Here is a 24586-nt window from a genome sequence, read left to right on the forward strand (position 1 = left end):
TCTTCTTTTCTCCTTTAAACAAAGGAAAATAAGAAAGAAGCTGTGTTACATGTTAACTTCTGTTCACACAGTCACTAGGCAATCATATAATCTATTCCCTTTTCAGTCATGGCTTAATTTGGCTTAATTTGAAACTACCTATTTTTATTTTAGTTCCAGGTGACTAATTTTACCAAAATAAATTAGTGTAAAGAAACAAATACTGATAATGTAATATAAATAATCTTTTTTCAGGAATACTTTAAAGAAATAAATTATAGCACGGTAAAGTTTTAAATATGTTGTAAAAAGGTATGGCCAAATCTGTCCTATACCCATCAATTTTATGCTTTGCACAAGTCAGAAGAGTTAACACAGTATTTTAAGGATTCAGATTTTCCTTTAGGATACAACAGAATGAGTGTTAAAAACACTTTATGCATGTTTTCAGACTTTCCAAAATATTTCAGAACCAAAATTACCTTAAACTAACTATACCTAACAGTTATTAAACAAATGTGCCATGAGTGTTCTGGACCTTCAAGTACAATTTTAACCAAGTAGAAAGGTTTCTATAAGGCCATCTAATTCATCTCATTGTACCAAGTGCTGAGCACACTAGATTGTTCATATGCTGCTTTACTAACCTTACTTTAAGCACATCCAACATTAAAAAAAAAATAATCTATTTCACTACCTAACCATTTCTAGGGGGTACATTGAAGATTTTGAAATTCTATGATGCTCTAGCTAGAATTTTAGCCTTTGTTTGACATTCTTAAAAAGTCCTAATTTTAAACCAAGATGGAAGACTGGACACCTTCCTAAAAAAAACACTACTATAAATCAAGAGGTTGTGATGTAGTAAAAGCAAAGGGACCAATGAAAGAGCATGCTTTAGAATTCTTTTTATTTCCAATGGAACCAAATTTTACTACTGTTGTGATTATAGTCTTCACATTTGACGCAAAAAGGAGAGCTAATCATAATCACTTAGTGGCAGTACTTCAGACAAAACCAGTAGCGCGTGCCACATAGACGATCATTTCTTCTGGAGAGAATTAAGTGACAAGCTTGACTTTCACAATTAATATCAACATCTTCAACTAAAAAAAATGGATGTACTGCTTCAACATTCAGCTTGAAAATGTTAGTACTTTCTGCAAACCTAAATTTAGTTTAGAAAGGTCAATATTCTTTCTAAACTATGGCATAGACTATATATATCATTTTAATATATTTATATATAATTATTTGCACATCAGGTTTAGAAGGAATTTGCAGATTTACTTTATAGAATGATCTCATTCAAGTGTTAAGGTTTAAGGAGCTTCTGCAGTACTGCCATTTGAAGGTGGGGCATCGTGTCCAGGCTCAGAGGAAGCAGCTGCAGATGCTTCAATAACTGCAGGTGGGAAATGACGGCGGCACACAGGGCATGTTCCTGACTGGAGGGAGAAGAAAACAAGTTCATAGCCAATGACAAAGTCTTAACTGCCATACAAGCATCATAAGAAAGACAAAACAGCACCATTTCCCTAAAAACAAAACAAATAAATACCAAATAAACGTCAAACCTACAGAACACAGAGAGGCAGATTTTTGATGCCATTTCCTCCTTTTCATACCAATCACATACTGATTCATTTGAGGGTAAACAGTGTCTCTTAGTCATGTCTGCATCTTTTAGGCCACTCATCTTTCATTTAATGAGTATTCACTGAGAGTACACTACACTCCTTGGTTGGCACTGGTGCTGCTGTAGAGTGAGCAATGAATCACAGGGCATGTCCTCACCTAAACTTTATTTTTATTATTATTATTAAATCTATGATACATATAATATTACAGAAACCACAGACTTAATTAATTCACATATCTATTATACGTAATCATCCCGCTAGAGCCTCACAGAAATACTAAAAGCTCACTTTGGTGTACACAGATCTGTCAAAGCAGATTGGTCTCAGACCTTCTTTACAGACCATGTAATCTGTTTTCAAAAAGATGTGGAGAGTTAGGTGCTTTCTAAATGATAGGACAAATCAACCTCAGACCTGGCAGGGACGGTGGGACAGGGAAAGCAGTTATACTGGGAGCATAACATTTTAGGAACAAAAGATTCCAGAAGTATGTCATCTGGTGATAGATTATTCTTTTGTAAGACTGGTCTTTTTCCCAAAGCAAAATCCCTGATAGAAAGCAGGTTGAAGAAATCATGCTTTTAAAGGTGACAAAGACACATATTTTGGGAACCTTCTCCTTAGAGGAAAGGCTTCACACTAAGCTGTTTCCTGACAGGAAAGAGACTACCACATTACTGCCTTGGGTTAGAGACAAGCCAATGACAATTTATGGCTGTACAACATATATAATGTTTACAATTCAAGAGCTGTGAGGAATAAATGGGACAATACACATGAATCATCTAGCAGTGCCTGACACACAAAACACTAGATCCTTACTAAGGCTTTGATACTACCATAGACGTTTAAAGAAAAGGTGGAATTTAAGCAGGACCATCTAATCTTGCAGGTATAGGGGAAGACCACACCAAGCTAAGCCAATATGGGCAAATGTACAGAAGTAAATCTCAAGAGACAGGCTGGGCGCTAGATCACAGAAGGCCTTAAAAGCCAAGACAGAAACTTTAAAATTTATAAAAGAATGGTGAAAATTTATGCATTGGCTATTAGAGTTATGATGATGAAGTAGCAGTAGAAGGGGAGCAACAGCAAAGAAAAAGAAAGGAGAGCCCGGCCGAGCGTGGCTCAGCGGTTAAGCGTCGACCTAGGATCCAGGCGATCAGGGTTCGATTCCTGGTCAAGGCACATGCCCGGGTTGTGGGTTCGATCAATGACTCTCATCATTGATGTTTCTAGCTCTCCCTCTCCTTTCCTCTCTGAAGTCAATAAAGATATATTTAAAAAAAAAAAAGAAAGGAGAGAGGAAGGGGAGGAGAGGGAGAAAAAGAAGGTAAAGGGAGGAAGAGGCTGTAGGGAAGAGAGGGAGTTATATCTGTAAGTGAATAAGCTGGGAAAGTGATTTGGGAATTTCCACTGAACTGTAAATATCCTTTATGCAAAAATAAGAGTTAATAGAGATTTAAGTAAAACTCTAATTTTTTATTTAAGTATATAATTTAAATATACTTAAAATATTGGGATAAATATTTAAGGGCAGCATATAAAAATTTGAATAGGCAGTTAGTAGGTTATTAAACATTTCTCATATACATTTGCAGAGACACTGATACATATTAGCAGAATATCAGTATATTGCTACAGTACTCTGGGTAGTGCCAAAAACTCCTTTGCTTGAGATACTTCCGAAAACACCTAATTTCTGGGATGTGATTAAATATTTTTAGTAGTTCATGTTGTCTATATTGTTTTTTAGACAATGTTAATAAAGTAAAATAGTTTGATATTATCATTAATCTGTAGTTATTAAAAGGTAACCAATTTTAATTAAATTGAGTTAAACTGAACTCAAAGTTCTACAAGTATGTAGTTAAATAAATAGGATTAGAAGATACTACCATCATCATTAACTTGTAGGAGAAAACTATTAAAATATTAACTTAAAAGAAGTAAATCTAAAACTCACCTTCTGCAGCCAAATTGAAACACAAGGTTTGTGAAAGAAATGGTGGCAGGGTAACTCTGTTGCTATATCATCCTTAATATACTCACTGCAACAGATTGGACAGCACTGCTCCTGACCAATAGCTGAAACAACAAGCAATTAGATATATTAATCCAATAAAGTTCAATTTTAATAAAACTGAAAATCAACATATGAACTCATAGATGGTACCTGTGAAAGACAAATGCTTTGATCAATAAATTGTGAAACATGTTTCTAATGCATGACAATTTGAAATTTAACAAATATTGTTTTTGTAGAAAGTTGACTAGGGCGTATTTGTCCCAACCTATCACCGAATAAATTAAAAATCTTCTTCCACTAGGTAAAAGTTTGTGGGAATAGAAAACCTAATGACAGTTCCGAATAGTGCTTTACCCTCCAGGTGCACTGATCACATACTTAAATATGCAATGTGCCCTTCAACATCAGGGATCGACTCTGCCCTTACCAGTGTGATCCTCAAGAACAAGTGTCTCTGGAAGACCATCAATGCTTTCCTTACTGGCTGGTGGATTGGCCACCTCCACATCTACTGCAAGAGACTCTAAATGTGCCAGGGCAGTCTGAAAAATAAAAGTCACAGTTCTTTGTTAAGAAACAATTTAAAACAGTAATAGAAAACTATTTTTAAGGCATCTTCCAAAATTATATCCATCATCAGTCTCATACTGTTAGTTTCTTTTGCTTCAGTCCCCTGCCCTTTTTGCCTCCTCTCAAAGGATCCATCCATCATCACCACCATCAAACCAAAACATCAAAAACATACCAAAACAAAAACCCCTATTTTTCACAAGTATAACAAAAATCTGTCTTGTCTCAATAACCATCTATCTGCCCATCCTATTTATATTTTCAGAAGAGTGCTTTACCTCATCCAACTTATGAGTTCCTGTATGGGATCGATACTATACAAAATGTAAACATTTTGAATAGGTTTGACTCATAAAAGATAAAATGTGGCCACAGTTAATAGATGTTCAAGGTATGGAACCAAATAATGCATTCCTGAACAGCACTATCACAGAGTTAGCACACCCACATCACTAGCTCACTAGTATTACTAGGTTATCTGGGTTGCAGACTTTATTCAGGGGTTCAAAAGTTTGTATAAAGTTACTATTCTAACAAGGAAGGAAAGAATATTAGATCATATGATCATCTAGTACAAGGCACCCTCATCCTTTTATGAACTGATTTACCTTTCTGGCTATAATCAGATTAGAACTTCAAGTAGGACTTATATACACAAGTCCCAAAAGGTGGAAACAACCCAAGTATCTATTGATAGATGAATAAATAAATAAATGTGGTTGGCAATGGAAAGTATACAGTAAAATTCAGAATAGTCTGATACTACAATATGATGGCATATAACCACTTTACTCAAGTATAAAGTTTAAGGACAAGAGTACTAAAATAACCAGGCCTACAATAAGAATACACAACATAAAAATAGGTAAATTGTGATATCAAAAATATAAAAGGGGAAATAAAAGGGTAGAGATTTTGTATGCAATAGATGTTATCAGCATAACACAGACTGTTAAGTTTTAGGTAAGCTGTATAATAAGTACAAAGCAAAAACCTACATCAGAGACAGTAGAATGATGGTTGCTACAGGCTAGGGAGAGAAGGGAATGAGGAATTATCATTTATAATATACTTAATGCCACTTAACTACATACTTAATGGTAAATTTTATGGTATGTGTGCATTACCACAATACAAATATCCACAAACAGGTAGGAGAAGGATTCTGCATGATAGTACTATGTTCTCATAGACAATCTTTGGTATACTCAGGATCTAGCCTAGACATTTTAGCAATGACTCATGCCTTTCCAAAAAGTATTTGAGATGAGTTACAATAGAGGATAGGGCCAAGGCCAAAACAAAGTCAGGACTAAAAGAGGAGAAAGCAAAAAAGGTTCACCAATGAGAGTTAATAAATATAGTTAATAATACTAAACACCAAACTTGACTCTGGATTTGCAGAGATATTGCAATAAGAAAATTAGTGTGCACGTAATCAAATTATTGCCTCTTAGTTCCAAATTCACCTTTCATTTCTGCTCTGTGAAAATAGATCTGGGCCTTCTAAAGATTTTTCCTTTGTCACGTAGCATGATCTTAGGCTTTGTCAGCAGAGGGTGCTAGAGAGACATCACAGAAAGAAAGGGCTTTGCTTTCTGGTTCTAGTGGGTGTGCTGGGCAGGCTCCCCCACAGTGGTACCTAGGCTTCCCTATTGTGGGTTTACAGCACAGATGGCTTTTCCAGCACCAGGCTCCTCCTCCAGCACCTGCCTCCAGAGGCACATGCAGTTTCTCCAGGGCCTGACAGTTGCAGTATAAGGTGGCTAGCAGCTTCCTGTGACGCCCATCTTAGGTGGTTTTGTAGCAGAGTGCTCCCAGTTAGTTACCTCCCTAAGAACAGTGTCTGCAGCACTCCAAAGGCAGATTTTTGCCATGTTCCAGAGGGCAGATTTCCACCAAGTTCTGCCAGCACAGCAGCACAAGCACTTCCCTCAGAGCCACCATGGCTGTGTCCTTCCCAACAGTCTGGATCTCAGACCCAGGGGGTGGGGAGGTGGAGTGCTCGCTCAGTCTTAGGGGATTCCTTAAATCTGTTATTCCTATATTCTTTACAGTTCACTTTATTTCCCAGTAGCCAATCCCTTGTTACTCTAATCTCCTGTTATAGTTGAGAATTTTTTATATTAAGCTTACCCTGTTCAAATTACCTTTTCTCTCATGATTGAGCCCAGGCTGATATGGACTTGGTATCAGGCATGGTCCCATGAAGAAAGAATGGGATACAGGGATTAGTTTGGTTAGGCCTCTGGGCTTGAGCTCAGTGCTGAGCTCCTTGCCAATAGGAAAGGGATGCTATCAACCCATGGTCTGCAGTGGCATCGCAATTAATCAAACTATCACTATGGTTGACTGCAATGCAATGCCAACTACCCCGTGTGTCTTGGGAGCCCAGGGGCTGGCTGCTATACTTGACCTTATGGAAGTAATGGCTATAAAAATAGTCATGTGAGATGGATCCTTGGAGTGCCCTTGCACACTTACAAAGAGAAAATGACACAAACGCGGGCCTATTAACTCTAAGAGGGAAGCACAGTATGAGAACCAGAGTGTGTTCATGACAGCCCTAATAAAATTCCTCATTTCTGAAAATTAGACCTATGATTTAATTAGTAAACTGCTGAATTAAAATGAGAACTTAATTCTCAGTCTTGTCAAGTTTTTCAAAATTGTTATCATTGATAGGTTAAAGGCCACAATTCTGAAACTCAGTAAGAATGGGGACATCTGGCTGTACTCAGATGAAACTGACTACAGTTGACACTTGAACAATGCAGGTGTTAACTACTAATAACCTACTGCTGACTGGAAGCCTCACTGGCAACAGAAACAGTCAATAAACACATATTTTGTGTATGTATTACATACTGTATTCTTACAATAAAGCTAGAAAAAAGAAAATGTTATTCAGAAACCCATAAGGAAAAGTCATTTACAAGTACTGTACTATTATTGATACCGTAAGTTTATTTCATCTGTTTATAAGATAAAAAAATCCACATATAAGTTCAAACCCATGTTATTCGAGGGTCAACTGTATTTTGAAACCCCAAGTCACTGAGTCTCCTTTTACCAGTAGAAGTCTCTTACCCTCCACAGACTAGCCTTCCTCTACTTGAAAATTCTGTGATAATCTCACTTGAAGTGTATATCTCTTAGTACTTCTATGCCCCACAGTAAACTAATCAGAAGACTACAGCAGCCAAAAGGGGCAGGATAATTGAGGACACAGACTCTTCAGGAGTCTAGGTTTGAGTAACTTCAGGAAGTAAAGAGTCCTAATCAGCTGAGATTCTTGCTGAAGGCAGGGAAAATGTAGAACAGGTTATGCCAGAAGAAAATCATAGCTATCAATTACAGCCTGTGACCAAACACAGAAACAAGTCATAGCTTTGCACATTTTCTGTTTGCTTGTTATATGTATTTGTATCTGCTATTTTCTTTAACTCTCTCCTTCCCATTTTTATTTCATATAGCAGTTAACTCTATAATTTGATCTTCATATACAAGAATATTTAGTATGGCCAACTGAATTTGTGAATTAATAATGTCAGCGATAAATACAACGACTCTTGGAACTGTTCATCTGTTCATTCTGGGGACAGGGTGCACACTCCATTTGTAAGAATAACTATACCTTGTTAGGTAGGAATATAGTAGCTCTGTTGTTGGATGGGAGTTCATATGTGTACAGAAAGGTATATATGGAATCCAAGTAGTGAAAGGGATGACTGTTTCAGTTACCCATTATTGTTCCTCAGATCCAAATTCACTATTTTTGTTAGCTCTGTGAAAATGGATGTGGGCCATTTAAATATCTTCCCCTCTGACACCTGTCATGTTGTTAAGCTTTTTCACAGAGGACACTGAGGAGACACTATAAGAGGAAAAGGGCTTTGATTCTGATCCCAGGGTGCTTGCTTGGCAGGCTTCTGTGGCAGGTATGGCTTCTTTAGCACCAGACTCCTGCAATGTGCACAGCTTCTCCGGCGTCTAGCTCTGGTGATGCATGCGGCCAGAAGCACCCAGGGGCAGGTAGATTCCCCCAGCATCCCCTGGACAATTCTGTAGCAGAGTGCTTCCAGTTAGATATCTTTCTATGAATAGCTTTCCCTAGCACCCTACAGGGCTGATTTCCCTAAGTTCTGCCTGCACAGCACCAGTGACTTCTCTGCCATTCATTAAACCACAGCTGTGCCATCTGCATCAAGGTCGGATCCCAGCCCTGGAGTGAAGTGGTGACCCTTCCTTAGGTGATCTTTGCTCTACAGGTACTGGCTCCTCCTTATACATGATTTTTCTATATTCTTTAGAATTATCTTTATTCCTTACTAATCAATCTCTTGTTACTCTAATCCCCTGTTATAGTTAATAATTCTTTATATTAAACTTTTCCATCAAGAGATAAAAAATGGAAAGAGCCTGTTAATTGTCCCTTCTTTCTCACATAACTACAAGTATGAAACTCCTCCAATTCCTTATGTACTTCTCAAGACAGACTCTGCAAGAACTCATCTGTGTTACACATGAGCAAAAAGAAGGAATACTCTTTATAGTAAGTTCCATTTTGGGAGGTCATTCCAGGCTAACTATGCTTTGATACATGTTTGTCTCAATGGGCTCATTATTCCTTTCTGATGATTATTTACACATTTGCAGTGCTAATAAATACCTGGAATTTCATATAGTAGAAATAATGTATTGCCTTGGTACTGACACATATTTACGGTAATCTGGGATCACTTATAAAAAACAAGAGCAAGAGAAAACATTTTATAGCCACTGCTATGGAAATCTATAAAGATGTAAAAATCTATCTACATCTGAGGAAGTATAAAATATTTTCAAAAGCTAGTCCTAGTGTTAGAAAAACTACATAGCTTAAACAGCCTAACTGGAATACATCTAGGATTAAAGCAATCCTTTATCAGCACAAAATTTAATTTCTAAAGAGTAAAACAATTTAGTTTTTAAAGAATGGAGATTTATAACAAATGATTTAATAATGACCACTAAATCCAGATATGCAAGATGAGTACCACCAGCTGGTTGACTATTGATTTGAATATATATTTAAATACAGCCATTTACTGAGAATGTAGCCACTGCACCAGGTATTCTTGCTGAGTGCTTAAACACAATCTCACAATAACCCATGAAGTAAATTTTATTCCCATTTTGTAGACGAGGACCAGAAGCTAAAAAAGGTTAAGTGACCTGTCCAAGGTCACATAACCTAAATGAATCTAACTCAAAAGCCCATGCTCTTACCTCATGCATTACCTTCCTAAGGCCTACAACTCAGTGTATATGAGGTGCTCTGTTAAATATGTAAAGACTTTCCAAGGGGTCCAAGGGCAAGCAGGGTCTTAAAAGACTCAATTTCAATGAACTTTCTTATGTAATCTCTCCTCAAACTGAGCTGCCTAAGAATGCATCTGCAGTTAAAGTAACGTGCTGATCTGTTCTATCATTCCTCTTTATACTAACTTTTCCCTCACTTTATAAATAAAAGCATACTTCTTACCCATCCAAAGGAGAAATCAGAAATACTTCGGTCAAACTGAACTCTAAGGATTGAATAACAAATCTCTATAGATGGTTTCTAATCCTCTGCTTTCAAAAAAATTGAAGGAGGATCTAAACAACTTGTCAAGTTGATGTAATTTTCACAAATATCTCAGAAAACTTGACTGAAAAGGCTATGATAAATTCCTTCCATCCCTATCAATTTACGCGAACAAAGTTTCTCAAGCTTACATTCATAAAAAAGAAAAAAAGAAAATTGAGGCTGAATAAATAAAATTTACTCATAAAATAATTAGGAAGAAAAAAAGCCTCCATTTCATTAAGATGCATTATACCAGTAAAATTTTACTTTATGTTTAATTATTTATCAAAATTAACATATGCAATATACAGATAACATATCATAGAATTGTATACTTGAAACCTATATAACCTTATTAACCAATAAATTTAATATAAAAAACAAATTTTAGATGAAAAAACATTTGTTTGTTATCAATACTACTAACAATTTTAACTCCATTTATTTTTTACATTTAAATTCCTGAACATATTTTTATTGCAAAGGGATATGACAGAGTGGACAATATTGCTTAGAATTTATGCTAAAAATTTTTAGATGTCAATATAAATGTGCAAAGGGACACTTTTCCCCCAAAGTTTGTTTGGAAGCAAATAATAAGCTTCAATATTGTTTCAAACAGTTAAAAATCTGAACTATTTTGTCCTACTCTGATTCAAATTTGAGACACAGCTATAAGGCAAATGTTTATTGCCACTATTTTCACAACAGCCACTACCTGAAAAGAAAGATCAGTCTAGTACTGAAAAAATAACAGAAATGAAAACTACTACCAAAAAGAGTTAGGGCTGCCTGAGAAAAAAACAAATAAAAGCATGGCTTGTCACATTATTTGTTTTTGTTTCATTTAAAGAATGTTAGTGTTAAATCTAAAAGGAAAAAAATCATAAATTATACATGATTTTAGCTTCATTTTTCAAAATGATTAAATAAACATGGCAAGACAAACTTAAAAACCAAATGTGCAACATTTATTAAAGTGTGTATGTATGTGGGATGAGGGGGAGTAAATTTTCTAACTGCATTAAGCAGCAACATAGTATTTAGAATCCATGAGAACAAAAAATGGGAAGTGTTTTGTAATATATCCTCAGAGACCTTTAATTTAATTTCAAAACTATACCTGTGCATGTGTGTATAAAATTTTCAGATTCACAGACCCATATAACTCAATAGAGGAAAAGTGTATATTCTAAATGTAAGCAAAACATTTTCCATTCTGTAGTAAAAACTGGGAAACCAATTTTAGGGAAATTGGCAGGATGTTGAGTGTAATTTATATACACACACTGGTGGCAATCAGTATTCAGTAACTGTTATTAAATTGATGAGGAAATTATTCACCTTTTCTTAAGAGCAGTTAAAAAAAAACCTTTAATTTTTCTCATTTTGCACCCCACCAACTTAGACATGGGCATCAGAGTCACTGAAATACCTCCATAGCCTGGGCTAAGCGTTCTTCTAGTGCCATGTAGGTGAGGAACTGAGGATCCACATAAGAAATAGCTTCAGCAACTCCTAGTCCATCCGCAAAGCCATCAAACAGACTGGAAAAAAATATATGGCCATGATTTGGGAAATCTTTATGGTGAAGACATAATTATATTAACATACTGATAAACCAATAAACATACTACAAGCAGAAAATCTGAAAAAATTTAACATAAATCTTGTGGGGTAAGGGGCATAAAGAACCCAATAAAAAAAGTTAAATGCTAAGTATAAGGAGCTAAGATACCACTACCTCTTCAATAGGCTGCCACACTCACTGCACAAAGTTCATAGAAAAATTATCTTTATGTTTCTAGTTCTAACTTTGGGGACTGCTTAAGGCTGGAATAAGGGTAGTACTTTTCCCTTCCTAGTTATTTCCCATATATTTCCCCTTTCGTTTATTTTAGTTTCCAATCTAAATTTAGGTGAGAACATAAAGAGAATTACTGAATTTTTAAAAATTCTATCATTAGTCAAAGTCTTTTTTCTTCTCTTAGCTTGTACTACTTAAATACTCTGGGCTTAAAAATATTTGATTTTCTCAAGTCCTTCTCATTAATCTCTCTTCTTTTATGAACTAGGCCTCCTTCATTATTATTCAACTTGAAAAATATTTAGCTCTTAAACTGCTTTTTTTCTCTCAAGAATTGAGCCTCTTGAAGAGAAATATATCTTCACCTGGTGCTAATCTCCTTCTATATCTAGACATACACAGATTCTTCCTTTTCCTCTAGTCTTAGAAATACTAAGTGTTTCAAAATTTGGAAATCATGAGTATGTCCTCAGTCATCTTCTTTCTAATCTTGCCCTGTTGCAAGTTACATTCAAGTCCTTTTTTTTTTTTTTTTTAAAGGGAAGCATTTAATCTTTTTTTTTTTTTTTTTTTAAATATATCTTTATTGATTTCAGAGAGAGGAGAAAGGAGAGGGTGAGAGATAGAAACATCAATGATGAGAGAGTCATTGATCGGCTGCCTCCTGCACGCCCCCGACTGGGGATTGAGCCTGCAACCCAGGCATGTGCCCTGACTGGGAATCGAACCCTGATCGCCTGGATCCTAGGTCAATGCTCAACTGCTGAGCCATGCCCGGCCGGGCTCAAGTCCATTTCTTTAATTATCCTCTCTGCAGGTAATTCATAAACTTCTACCTAATTCTAAACACCCTCTTGAGCTCTTGACCTACATTTTTAGTTTTATGTGGGGCATATTACTTCAATGAACCACACCACCTCAAATCCAAGATTTCCAAAACTGAGCTTATGTTGTCTACCTAAAGGCAAACTACTGTTGACGTCTGTGTTTCCATCAGGTATCATAGAAATATGCACTGTTACACAAGCTAGCTCAAAACATTTTTGATGTTGATCTTTGTGTCACCATTAAAATTATAAATCTATTGCCCAGAGACACTGAAGTATTCTTATGAAGAATATGTTATAGCTTAGTAGTATCTAGAAATCAGCAGGTATCATCTTGTACAAAAGAACAGACATTCTCGTACAATCACAGATTTTAGAATTAAAACTAAGAATTAGTGAATCCAACCTCCCTTGCAATACCAGACCTCCTTCATCTAGCAGAGAGATGTAGTGCAAAGAGGAAGAGTCCTACAGTCAGTCAGATAGGAATTTAACTTCACATTTAACTGAGTTATAGTTAAAATAATGTGAAAAACTTAACTGTTACTCTGTTTCTTCATCTACAAAACAAATTAAATGAGTAGATGCACTCAGGTGCCTACCACAGAGCTGGCACCAGAGCAGGCGGACAAGAACAGCAGAACCAGTCCCTCCACACGGAAAATACACTGCTTTTTAAGGTGGCACATGCCAGGGTGGGAAAGCCCTATTAAAAGTTTGAAACTTAATGTGAAGTAAGTGCTCTAGTTCTGCTTGCTGAAGCATCAAAAACTGTGTCCACTTCCCTTTTACAGAAAACTCCTTAAAATGATTAGTCAACTATCTCCCAATAATCATTTTCTTCTCCAGGCTAAACAAATCTAGACACTCAAAGCATGGTATCTGGTTGTAATTTGGTCACTGCAGAATCATCAGCTAAAATTAAAAATTCTAATATCATTCATTTGGCAATCACCACGGTAGTAACTGTTTCAGACAAGAATCGCTAATGATACTAAAACTAGTGGACAGAAGTTTGACAGTTTGAGAATATATAGTCTTGAAATATCTTCCCACACAATACCTATTAATTGTAAATGAAAAAAAATGGCAACTGTACCGTGAAGCAATCTGAAAGACAGCACCTAAACACCTTAACCAAGTGATCAGAATTAACATCACCAGCAATGGGATAATTTGATATCATGTGCCCTCTGATATGAACTGTGAAGACAAAACATTACTTCTATGGTCTTCCTTCTAAAACTCTGTAACTCGAATTTAATCATACCATCAGACAAATCTAACTTAAAAAACATTTTACAAATTAAGTGGCCTGTACTTTTTAAAAATGTCAGGGTTATGAAAGACAAAGACAGACTGAAGAAATGTTCAAGATTAAAAGAGGCTAAAGAAACATGGTAAACAAATGCAATGAGTGGTCCTGGAATGAACTAGAAATAAATTTCTCTCTAATGGATTAGTGGGACAACTATAGATGTTTGAGTAAGCCCTATAGATTAGGTCAGTGACTTTCAACCAGTGTGCCACAATAATTTTTAAAACATGCAATACCTGACTCTTTAGTTAGGGGCACTGACCACTTTCCCCTTAGGTTGTCAAATTAAAAAAAAGGACAACAGCCAACACAATAGCAATCTGGTGTTAATGAGTCAAAATTATACCTGCTTTTTTTGGTCAGATCGGCAAAAAAATATATATTTTTTGCTGTGCCGCAGGATTTTAGAAAATTGTTAGATTAGATAATAGTACTATATCAGTGTTAATCTCCTGATTTTGACAATTTTACTACGTTATGTAAGAAAATCTTGATTGTCAATGAAAATCAAGAAAATCAATGCTAAAATGCTTTCTATAGCAAAAAAACTCCAAAAACTACTACAATGCTCCCCCAATATTGGGACAATTAGCAACATCTGTAAAATCTTAACACAACAGCCATATTAAAAAAGACAGTCAATAAGTAAGAACCTAAAATAAAAGTTCTCAAATTTAAGTTTAAACTTTACCCAATAAAGACCTCAATTATTTCTTCGAATTTTTATGTGGAACAACCCTTTTTGAAAGATTTTTAGAAATATGTATCAAGATCTTAAAAAAATATCACAATTCTCAGTAATGTTACCCCTGTGAATCTGTCCTAAAGAAATGGCCTGAAGTCAGATCCAGTTTCATAGGGGAAGAGACAGGAATTTCACTGCATTATTTCAATGTGGAAATGATCAATTAAATTTTAGTGCATCTATAGAATGGAGAGTCTACATAATGGAGTTGTAAAAAATTACTTTTACAAAATTTAAAAAATGTGCAATAGAAAAAAATAAAACCATAACTGCCTCCCCAAAACACAGATGATCTAAATAGATAATTCTGTCATCTGCTGAATTCTTTGAGGAATGAATGACTTCGCACATGGAGAGAAAAGACATCAGAATAAATGTGTTCAGTAAGAAAGCAGATGGAGGAAGTGAAGGGAGCATCAAAATCAGCAAGAGTAGGACTAGGTAAAGCCTCTGATTTTCCATAATGTTTGGGAAGCCAGAAAATGGGTTCTGGATAGTGGGAATGTTTAAGATAGAATTACAGACTGTTTTTGTGGTTGTAATAAAACTCCACTTGTATACGTCTACAAAAAGGTCAATAAAAATCTGCTCTGCAAGCCTGGCTGGGCGTGGCTCAGTGGTTGAACATTGACCTAGGATCCAGGAGATCACAGTTTGATTCCCGGTCAGGGCACATGCCCGGGTTGCAGGCTCGATCCCCAGTCGGGGGCGTGCAGGGGGCAACCGATCAATGACTTTCTCATCATTGATGTTTCTATCTCTCTTTCTCTCCCTCTCCCTTCCTCTCTGAAATCAAAAAGATAAAAAAAACAAAAAAATCTGCTCTGCAAATGTAATCTCACCACCACCACCAACCACCCCAGGAAGTGAGAACAGAAAACAGAAGAATTTCAAAAAAATGTTGAGTTTCATGTCTGGAACAATTTGGAGAAGCACAAAGAAGTAGCTACACACACAGAGAGGGAAACTGAAGGCATAAAGGAGACCTAAAAAACAAAAAAATATGTGGAGATATCAGGGAATATAAATGAGTTTTTCTTATCTTTATTTTTCTAAATTTTCTGTAATGACATTTTAACTGGAAAAACAAGACAAATTCTTAAAAATATTTCTGTGCAGACGTGGAAACATGGGTAGTACAAAGCCATATTTTTTCCAGAAAAATAACAAAAAGGGATCAACTGGAACAAACATCCTTTCTTCATCTCAGTAATTAGCTGCTTCCAAAGGGCTACCACACATTTGAAAGATATGTCTAACTTTATAAACAAAAACAGTTAAATTCTAACCATCATGAGACATAACACATAATCCACTTAATTTACATGTTACTTTTATTTCAAGCTGTTCTTTGTCAGCCTAAATTTAATACTTTCAACATATTTGGGAAGGTACAATTATATTTTCCATACAAAATATATAAAGAATGAAAACTATATTCTTATGATTCTGATTCAATCACAGGTTTTAAAATTCTTCAAATAGTGTTCGGGACCTTTTTTAAAATAAAGGTTTATACTAAGTGCTATATTTAGCATATAAGGATAAATTTAAAAGTTGGAAATATCAAATTGTGAGTGTATAACTCACTGGAATATAAGGTGAGCTTCAAGAGAGATAAATGTCAAAGGAGGAAGAGGTCACTACCTGGAGTAAGTAGGAAGGAGTCCCTGTAGGAAGTGACATCTGAAATGGGCTTTGAAGTAGAAGATGGGAAAATAAGAATACTTTTCAGCTATCAGAGACTCAGTTTTCGAAATTTAGAACCATGAACAAATTCTATTCAATGAACAATTAAGCGTGGTGATAACACTGTGCTACATACCTCCAGTCTACATCTAAGTCTTCACTTACACTGGAGTCATCCTCAAGGTTATTGTTGCCATCCAACATGAAAGCTTCTGGCTGTGCAAATTCATTGGCCGGCTCATTTCCTTCATCACTGCTGCTTTCATTCACTTCATTGTACTGTAACCAAGGAATTTCTCCCTCTTCCAAGGACGTCTGTTCCCTAATACAAACATTTTAAGATAGAAAAAAATATTATTTTAAAACACTCATAAAATTGTTCTTTAAAGAGCTTTACTCAGTACAAGCAGAATCTTTATTCCTTGAGTCCTAAACTCTTGGTACTTATGATTTAAAAAAATCTTTTTCCTTTAAATGCAAAATTATTTAAAAGTGAAGTAAATTTGTTATAGGGTCACATGTACATAGAAATAGCTTCTAATTACATAAGAAACTATTTATTTGAGATACAGATTATCTAATCTACTATATATCCTCTTTTTGCAGGAGAAAACCTAAGAAAAATTTATTCCAGACAATTTAAACTGTTAAGTACTGCTCTTGAATAGTTTCCCTTCAGTTAAAATAAAATCCAAATTCCTCCGCCTGGCCTACAAATCCCTGCATAATACATGCTTCTCCTTGGCCCTCTTCTCCAACTGTTACCTCACTACTCTTCCCTCCACTCACTATATTCCTACTATTCACGCTACACATGGAGATATTTCCACCTTGGGGCCATTTCCTCTACGTAAAATGTTCTTTCACCAGATTTTTTTGCACAGCCACTTCCTCCTTGATATTCAGATCAGAGTAAATGTCACCTCCTCAGAGAGGCCTGTCTTTGACTACTCATTTTAAGTAACTCTCCAGTCACTGACTATCATGTCACTCAGCTTATTTTCATTATAGAATTTACTTTTACTTATCATTTTCTTATTTGTTTATTGTCAATCTTTATCCCACTAAAAATAAGCATACAGGGACAGAGACAGACAAATCAATGGTACAAAGGAAATAAGGAAGAGAAGGAGTTCAGAACAGCATGGAAAAGGATTATTCAATAAATGTTATTGGGACAACTGAGTATCCACCTGGAGGGAGGGGGTTTAAATCTCTAAATTATTATTTACCCTTAAATAAATTCCAGATCTACTTTTTAAAACTGCATGGGCGCCCCCACCACCTCTAAAACAATGAAACTACTAAAAGAATCATGAGGAAAAGTTTTACAAAAAATCTGTCATTCTAAGTATGAGCAAAGCCTTGAAGCCACAGATTGTTAAATTTCACAATATGCACATTAAACACTCATGGAAAAGTCAAAACACCAAAAATATGGGCACAGAGATCAAATTGAGAAAAATTAATTATAATACACAAGAAACAAAAGGAATTTCATGGCTGCAATGAACTAAAAAAGGGTACTTTATGAATTTTTAATAAGATCATTATATGGTAGGATTTTCTTATTTTATTTAACAGAAAATATACCTTTTAGTATAACAAAAGGAGCATATTCTTGGCAAGGTTGAATTTTAGTTTGGGTTTTAAGATAAATGATGTTATATAACAATTTATATATTTAAACTTTATGAGCAGCTATAACTGGAGTTCTATACATTTTAATGTGCAAATTTAACTTTTGGGGTAAAAACATTTATGAAAGGAATGCAGACAATGTCCACATATAAAAATCAATGCATTTTATTTTTTTATTTTAAAATATATCTTTATTGATTACAGAGCGAGGAAAGGAGAGGGAGAGAGAGAGATAGAAACATCAATGATGAGAGAGTCATTGATCGAACCTGCAACCCGGGCATGTGCCCTGACCGGGAATCGAACCCCGATCGCCTGGATCCTAGGTTGACGCTCAACCACTGAGCCATGCCCAGCCAGGCAAAAATCAGTGCATTTTAAATGCATAGAAAACAGTATCTCTTTACATACCTAAACTCGTAGATGTTTCTTTAATTTCAGATCCTAAACTACACTTCAGAATGACAGATTTATAAGATTTAGTATCTAGTACAACCAGTCTAGTAAAATCAGAGAAATTAGCGTAACAAAATATACTTACTTTGTTAAAGGTTTAAGGTCAAATATATAAAGATAGTGAATGTTTTCCTTTTGTGCGTAATTAGGTCTAATGAAAAATATAACCCAAAGTGGGCTTAAGATACAAAATCAAACTAAAAATTCCTAAGCAACAGATTTTTATTCACACCTTTATGAGAGCACTCACCACACTGTACTGTAACTTTTCTGGTGACTCACTTGTCTCCTCCTAGACTGGGAGTTTTTCAAGGACATATACAGTGTTGTCTCTTGTCATTTTATCTTCACCCCCTGTATGTAACAAGTGCTTGGTACATAACAGATACTCTATCTCTATATATGCTGCAAATGTAATAATAAATCCTTAAAAAAACAACCTATTAAGCCTGGAATAGACCCTGAAATTTCTGTTATTTCTAATGTATTCCTACAAAAAATACATTTCTTTCTCCTATTTTACAGACGTTGAGATGACTTAGTTACTCTACTTCAGATATATAATATAAAACTTAAATATATTGGTGAAAATGATTCAGTGTAAAAATATTAATGTATGGGTTTTTTAATTCAAAAAAGAAAACTAAAATAAGAAATCATCATAATGAGTCTAAACAATATAACATGTCATTTATACTCTTACTCTAAACCAATTCTCGGCTATATATTTTGCTTAAACATTTCATTCTGTCTTTAATAATTCATTACAGCAGTTATAGAAATAGAAAATAAGTGGTACATGGCATATGCTTCCAACATGTTGTACAAGGTTTATATAAATTCCTACCATTTCACATAAATTTTCAAAGGCTTCAAGAGTAGCAATGTGCTGGACCAGAGTTATATTGATAGTATAACAAAAGGAATTTTGCTCTTAAAAAAAAAAGATTCTGAACAACTGGGCCAAAGTATCTTTCATTTTGTATAGCTAACAACAGAAACAAATATCCCCTAGGAACTGCAAGCATATAATGCAAAGTTAAATGCTTCAAAAACCTTGAAAATACTTATGACATTATCTGTTTTCTTTCTCTCTCCATTATACATTCACACATGCACACACCCTATTTAACATATCCACAAAAATTTAGACCTTTAATGGTTTTTCTTCACTTTGGCAATTTGAAAATCATGAAAATGCCATTATAATGTTATGTATTAATATATACTAAAAATATCTAATGATTAATATATCTAATGATTAATATATCTAATCATGTCTCCAAATGGCTCATTCTAAAAAAGCAATCCAGTATATATGGCAGATTGGAAGCCTGTGCCTACCATTACCACCACCACAGTAACAGGCATTTCAACTAGGAAGGGAGACCGCCAACTTGTCCTTCCCTTTTGAGGAGCTTTCAGCACAGCTTGGAGAAAATGAATGCTGCTACCATGACCGAAAGCTGAAAATGCCCCATCATGTATCCCCAGAACCTAATCCCAGTGAAAATCTTAGAAGTCCACCAGCATCATCTATTCTCCCATTTACAGTTCACACTGTTGCCTCAAAGCCTCAGATAGACTGCTGCTCCTTCCCTGAAAAGGATTAAAGACCCCTACTTCTTGGTAACAGACACTAAATTTGATAACATTTTATGAACAGAAATATTAAAATGATCAAAATTACTAATAAATACTAAATATTTTAAAGAAATTTTTATTACAAAGTTTTAAATTTGCTATCATATAATCAAGCATCATAGAATTCTCTGAGAAATGAAGAAAATGAAAGGCGGACAAATCAAATTAAACCCCTGAAAACACTAACCAATTCTGATTTACAAATCTGAGTAACTTCCTTTACCTAATAAATCAGCAATTAGAGTATCCATTATTTGCAGCACAGAATTTCAAATGTTTGGGTCAATACCAACATTTTAAAGGGCCAGGGCTTTCACAAAATAAAGCTATCTTATAAGAAATTTATTTTATAAAATCCTGGAGAGCATATGTAACATTCCTAATTAACTGGCATTTAACTAACTGTCTTTCATTTTATAGCTCAAAACACATGTAAATAGTTGCGAAGCTTTAGGTATAAGCTCATTTTTAATAATGCTAATTGTACAGCAAACTTTTAAGAATTCAAATCCCTCTCTTGGAGGTAAAGTACAAAGGAAAGTAACTGAAATTTAAAAAAGGAGTAAAAAATCCTAAAAGGGAATTACAGCTATAAAATCAAGAGTACCCTGTTTCATCATCCAGTTGCAAAGACGGAATCCCACCACTTAATTTGAAGAATTACTTCTTTATTCTAACATATTTACTATTGATTAATAGAAAGGCAAAGTATTTATTAAAAATTTTAAAGAATATTTACATAAAGTTTGTAAAGTCACGAGAACAGCTATAAAAGCCTAAATGAAAACACACGTGTGATGTTACTAATTTAGCTTTAAATTAAAAAACACAAATCTCTAATGGCACTCAATACTTATTGACCAGCAATTATTCAGTGTTTATCTAGTAACTTTGCGGCCCTGTTCTCTGAAAACCTATTTCCCACCTTTTCTTCTTTCCTTATATTTCACAACTTTCCTACCCTAACCAATTCTCAACATCCAGTAACAAATCACCTGAGAGACTCATCTTTCTTCCCACCAGCAAACCTACAGACTCACCTACACTTGTACCTACCTACTACCTTCCCACTAGTTACAATGGAAGTCTCTGCTCCTAAAGGCCCTTTCTTTGAAATCTGGAGCCCTTATCACCTTCTCCAGGACTTCACCTTATCTTTCCTATAGTTATCAGTTACTCTCTTCTGGAACGTTTTATAAGCAAACAATCATGCTTGTTTTTTGCACAGTGGGGACAATGCTTTTCTAGGCTCAACATCCAACTGTAGTTCCCTTCCTTTTGTAAAGAACTGGGTACAGTGACAGTCTCCACTTGCTCACCTTCAATTCTCCTCATTTTACCCAGTGCAGAATATATATAACCTATTTAAGTTAGAAAGCATATTATATTGAATATCCATAAACCCAACACCCAAACCAGGAAACTACAATATTACCAATGACTAGCATACACCTTTTACTCTACACGTTGGCCCCAACCCCCTGAGAAAAGTACTATCTTGATGCTGCTGTTATTCCACTACCTTCTGAAAGAAGTTTTCACTACTTTGTATACTTAAACAAGGTATTTACTTCTGCTTGTTTTTAGGCTTTATAAAATAGGTTCCAGGAATGGTGTTTTCACTCAGCATTGTATCTCTGCATTCATCCATGTTCTTGCATGTAACTGTGGCTCCTTCGTTCCCATTGTTATATAATACTCCATGTATGAGCACACCACTAATTTTTCTATTAATTAATATTTGGGTTATATCCAGTTTTATGGCTTTCATGAAAAGTACTGCAAAGAATATTCTTATATACAACTTCTGAGCCATATGGGGAAGTTTCTCCAGGGTATATACCTAAAAGTGGAATAGCTGGGTAGTCTACCATGCAAATGTTACAGTAATTACATAATTTCAGTGAATTTGACCTACTTTGTATCTCAAACAAGCAGTGTGTAAGAATTACTCATATCTTCCAAAACCCCTGACACTGTCAAATTTCCTGATTTTTGCTCATCTAAAAGGTTAGTAAAAAAATGATACCTCCATGTGATCTGACCATACACTCCCGAGTACTAATTATCTAAGCATCCTTTGATACATTAGTATCAAAAGCATCTTTTATTCACCATTAATATTTCCTATTCAGTGAATTATCTGCTCAAGGAGTTGATCATTTTGCAATCAGATTGTGAGGTGTTTTTGTTTTTTTAAATGATTTCTAGTTCTTTATACATTCTGCATATTAAGATTTTATGTTCTATAGTCTCCTAGTTATTTTCCTTTCCTTTTCATTTCCTCTTTTTTTTATATCTTTCTACCCTTTATTTTTCCAACCTCTACCAACAATGGATATGGAAATGGTGCTGGTTGAGCACCTTGTCTTGTTCCTATTTTAAGTGGGGATTTTTAAACTCTTCCTTACTGAAAATGATTTCTATTTATTTATTTATTTAGCTAGATACTTTTTCTCAAGTCAAGGAAATTCTCTTCTAATCCTGGTTTCTCAGTCTTTATCATGATAAGGTGTCGAACATTATTAAATGATTTTTTCCCTCCATCTATAGAATCTATCATATGAATTTTCTTCTGTATTTTGCTAATGTGGTGAATGACATTTATACCTATTCTATGTAAAACTACCTTTGAATTTCTGGAATAAACTCAGATTCATAATTGAATTTTATCTTTTAAAAGAAGACATTTCCAAGTTCAAATTTCCAATAATTCTGTTAAAGATTTTAACATGTATTTTAATGGGAAAAAAACAAAACATCCATATAATTTTCTTCACATACTCTTGGTATTAGGCTTCTACTGGCCTTTATTAGACTAATTTGGAGAAATAGGTCTTTTTTCCTATTCTTTTGAAGACTAGAGTGACATGATCCTTAGAAGTTTAGTTTAAGAGAATTCAGCTCTAAAACCATCTGGATCAGTTGTTTTTCTCCGTGGGAAGATTTTAAACCATTGATTACCAACCTATAGTAGTTACAGTATTATTCAGGTTTCATATTTCTTCCTGAGTGTGCTTCGATGAATTCTATTTTTCTAGAAATTTGTAAATTTCTTCTAAGTTTTCAAATTTACAGCTAAAAAGTTTACAGTACTTTTTAATATTCAGTATTTATTGTATTTACACTGTATCCACTTATTTATTTCAGTCTTATTTATTTATACCTTGTCTTTGATTTCTTGTTCACTACCCAAATGGATTGTCTTATCTTTCTTAATCTTTCAAAGTTTCAACTTCTGACTTCCTTTAATCCCTGCTTTTGTCTTTCCTAATTCTAATTCTTATCTCCTTTTCTTTGTTTATTATAATATTCCTTTTCTATTTTAAGTTAAATGCACAGCTCTGTTTTCAGCTTTTCTTACATAAGTATTTTTAAAATTTTCCTTTAAATACCAACTGCATTTCATCCTACAAATTTTGATTGGTGGTATTTTCATTATCATCGACTTGTGAACATTTAAAATTTCTATTTTTTCTTCTTTGTCCTACTGGTTCTTTAAAAGGATGGATAACTTAAAATGCATAGGGTTTTCAAAAATTATATTTTTTGTTATTTACTTCTAAGTTAACAGCATTGTGGTCAGAAAATAGTGTGCAGGATAATGATTCTTTGAAATGTGTTAATCTGTGCTTTGTAACCTAGTACACGTTCAGTTTTTGTATGTTTGTGTATTCCAAAGGATGCAGTGTTCATAAACCATGCTTAAATGAGTCGTTAAAATCTACTAAAGATAGAGGAATTTTTTATATCCATGAATTATTAGTAATTGAGAAACGTATTTAAAAATTTCCCAATATGACAGTAAATTTGTCAATATTCTCTAGTTTGGTCAAATTTTGATTTAGATATTTGAGTCTATTTTATTAGGTGCATTCAAATTTAAAACTGCTACATTTAATGATAAAGTGGACTTATTATATAATGACCTTCACTCTCCTCAATGATGTTTGTAGGCCTTAGATAAGTAGCCTTGTCTGAAGCCTACTTTGCTAATGTTAATATAACTGTTCCATTTTCTTTTAGTATTTGCCTGAAATATCATTTTCTACCCTTTTATTTTCTTTCTTTTTGTTTACTTATGCTTTGTGTGTCTTTTGTAAGCAGCATTTAACTTCAAGAAATTCAACTGACCTGAAACTGTCCTTCATCAGCAAGATGAGACAATTTATATTTATTACAGGACTTGTTCCTATATCCAACATTTTTCATCTCTATTTTTCTTCCATTTTTATGCCTTTTTCTTCCTTTCTTTACTTTTATTTGAATTGACTTTAAGTATTCTTTTCCCACATCTTGATTCTTTTTTCCTCCTCTACAGGCTTCCAGTACATATATTCTGTATTTACTCTTATAGTGGTTATCCTTGAAATTTTACCATATAAATTTAACTTATGTCAAAAGTTAACTTTCAACCCTCTTCCAAACAATACATTTCAACTCTGATCTTCCCCTTGTCAACTTAACTATTATTGCTATCCAGTGTTTTAGTTCTGTACTTCTCACCTCCCACTTTCATTTTTAAACAAATTAGTGGGTTTTATTATTGTAGGATATCAATGCAAGTAACTGATGACTTACAAATGTGTTTTTGTTTATACTCATATAATCTCTATATTTAACTACA

At 34.5% G+C, this 24586-nt stretch overlaps 1 protein-coding gene across 1 annotated transcript in view; it reads right to left on the bottom strand.

The window, feature by feature from the left end:
* Positions 1-1291: 1291 nt before the first annotated feature.
* Positions 1292-24586, bottom strand: part of PJA2 (praja ring finger ubiquitin ligase 2) — a 60165-nt gene continuing 36870 nt past the window's right edge. The window contains exons 6-10 of the mRNA XM_087815482.1: positions 16355-16540; positions 11268-11379; positions 4079-4193; positions 3589-3710; positions 1292-1427 (exon numbers count right to left, since the gene is read on the bottom strand). Coding sequence (XP_087671608.1) covers positions 1302-1427; positions 3589-3710; positions 4079-4193; positions 11268-11379; positions 16355-16540 — 661 coding nt within the window. The 3' untranslated portion in view covers positions 1292-1301. The remainder of the gene's footprint in view (positions 1428-3588; positions 3711-4078; positions 4194-11267; positions 11380-16354; positions 16541-24586) is intronic.

Source organism: Miniopterus natalensis, chromosome 3 (assembly GCF_054644295.1).
Source record: "Miniopterus natalensis isolate mMinNat1 chromosome 3, mMinNat1.hap1, whole genome shotgun sequence".
NCBI lineage: Eukaryota > Metazoa > Chordata > Mammalia > Chiroptera > Miniopteridae > Miniopterus > Miniopterus natalensis.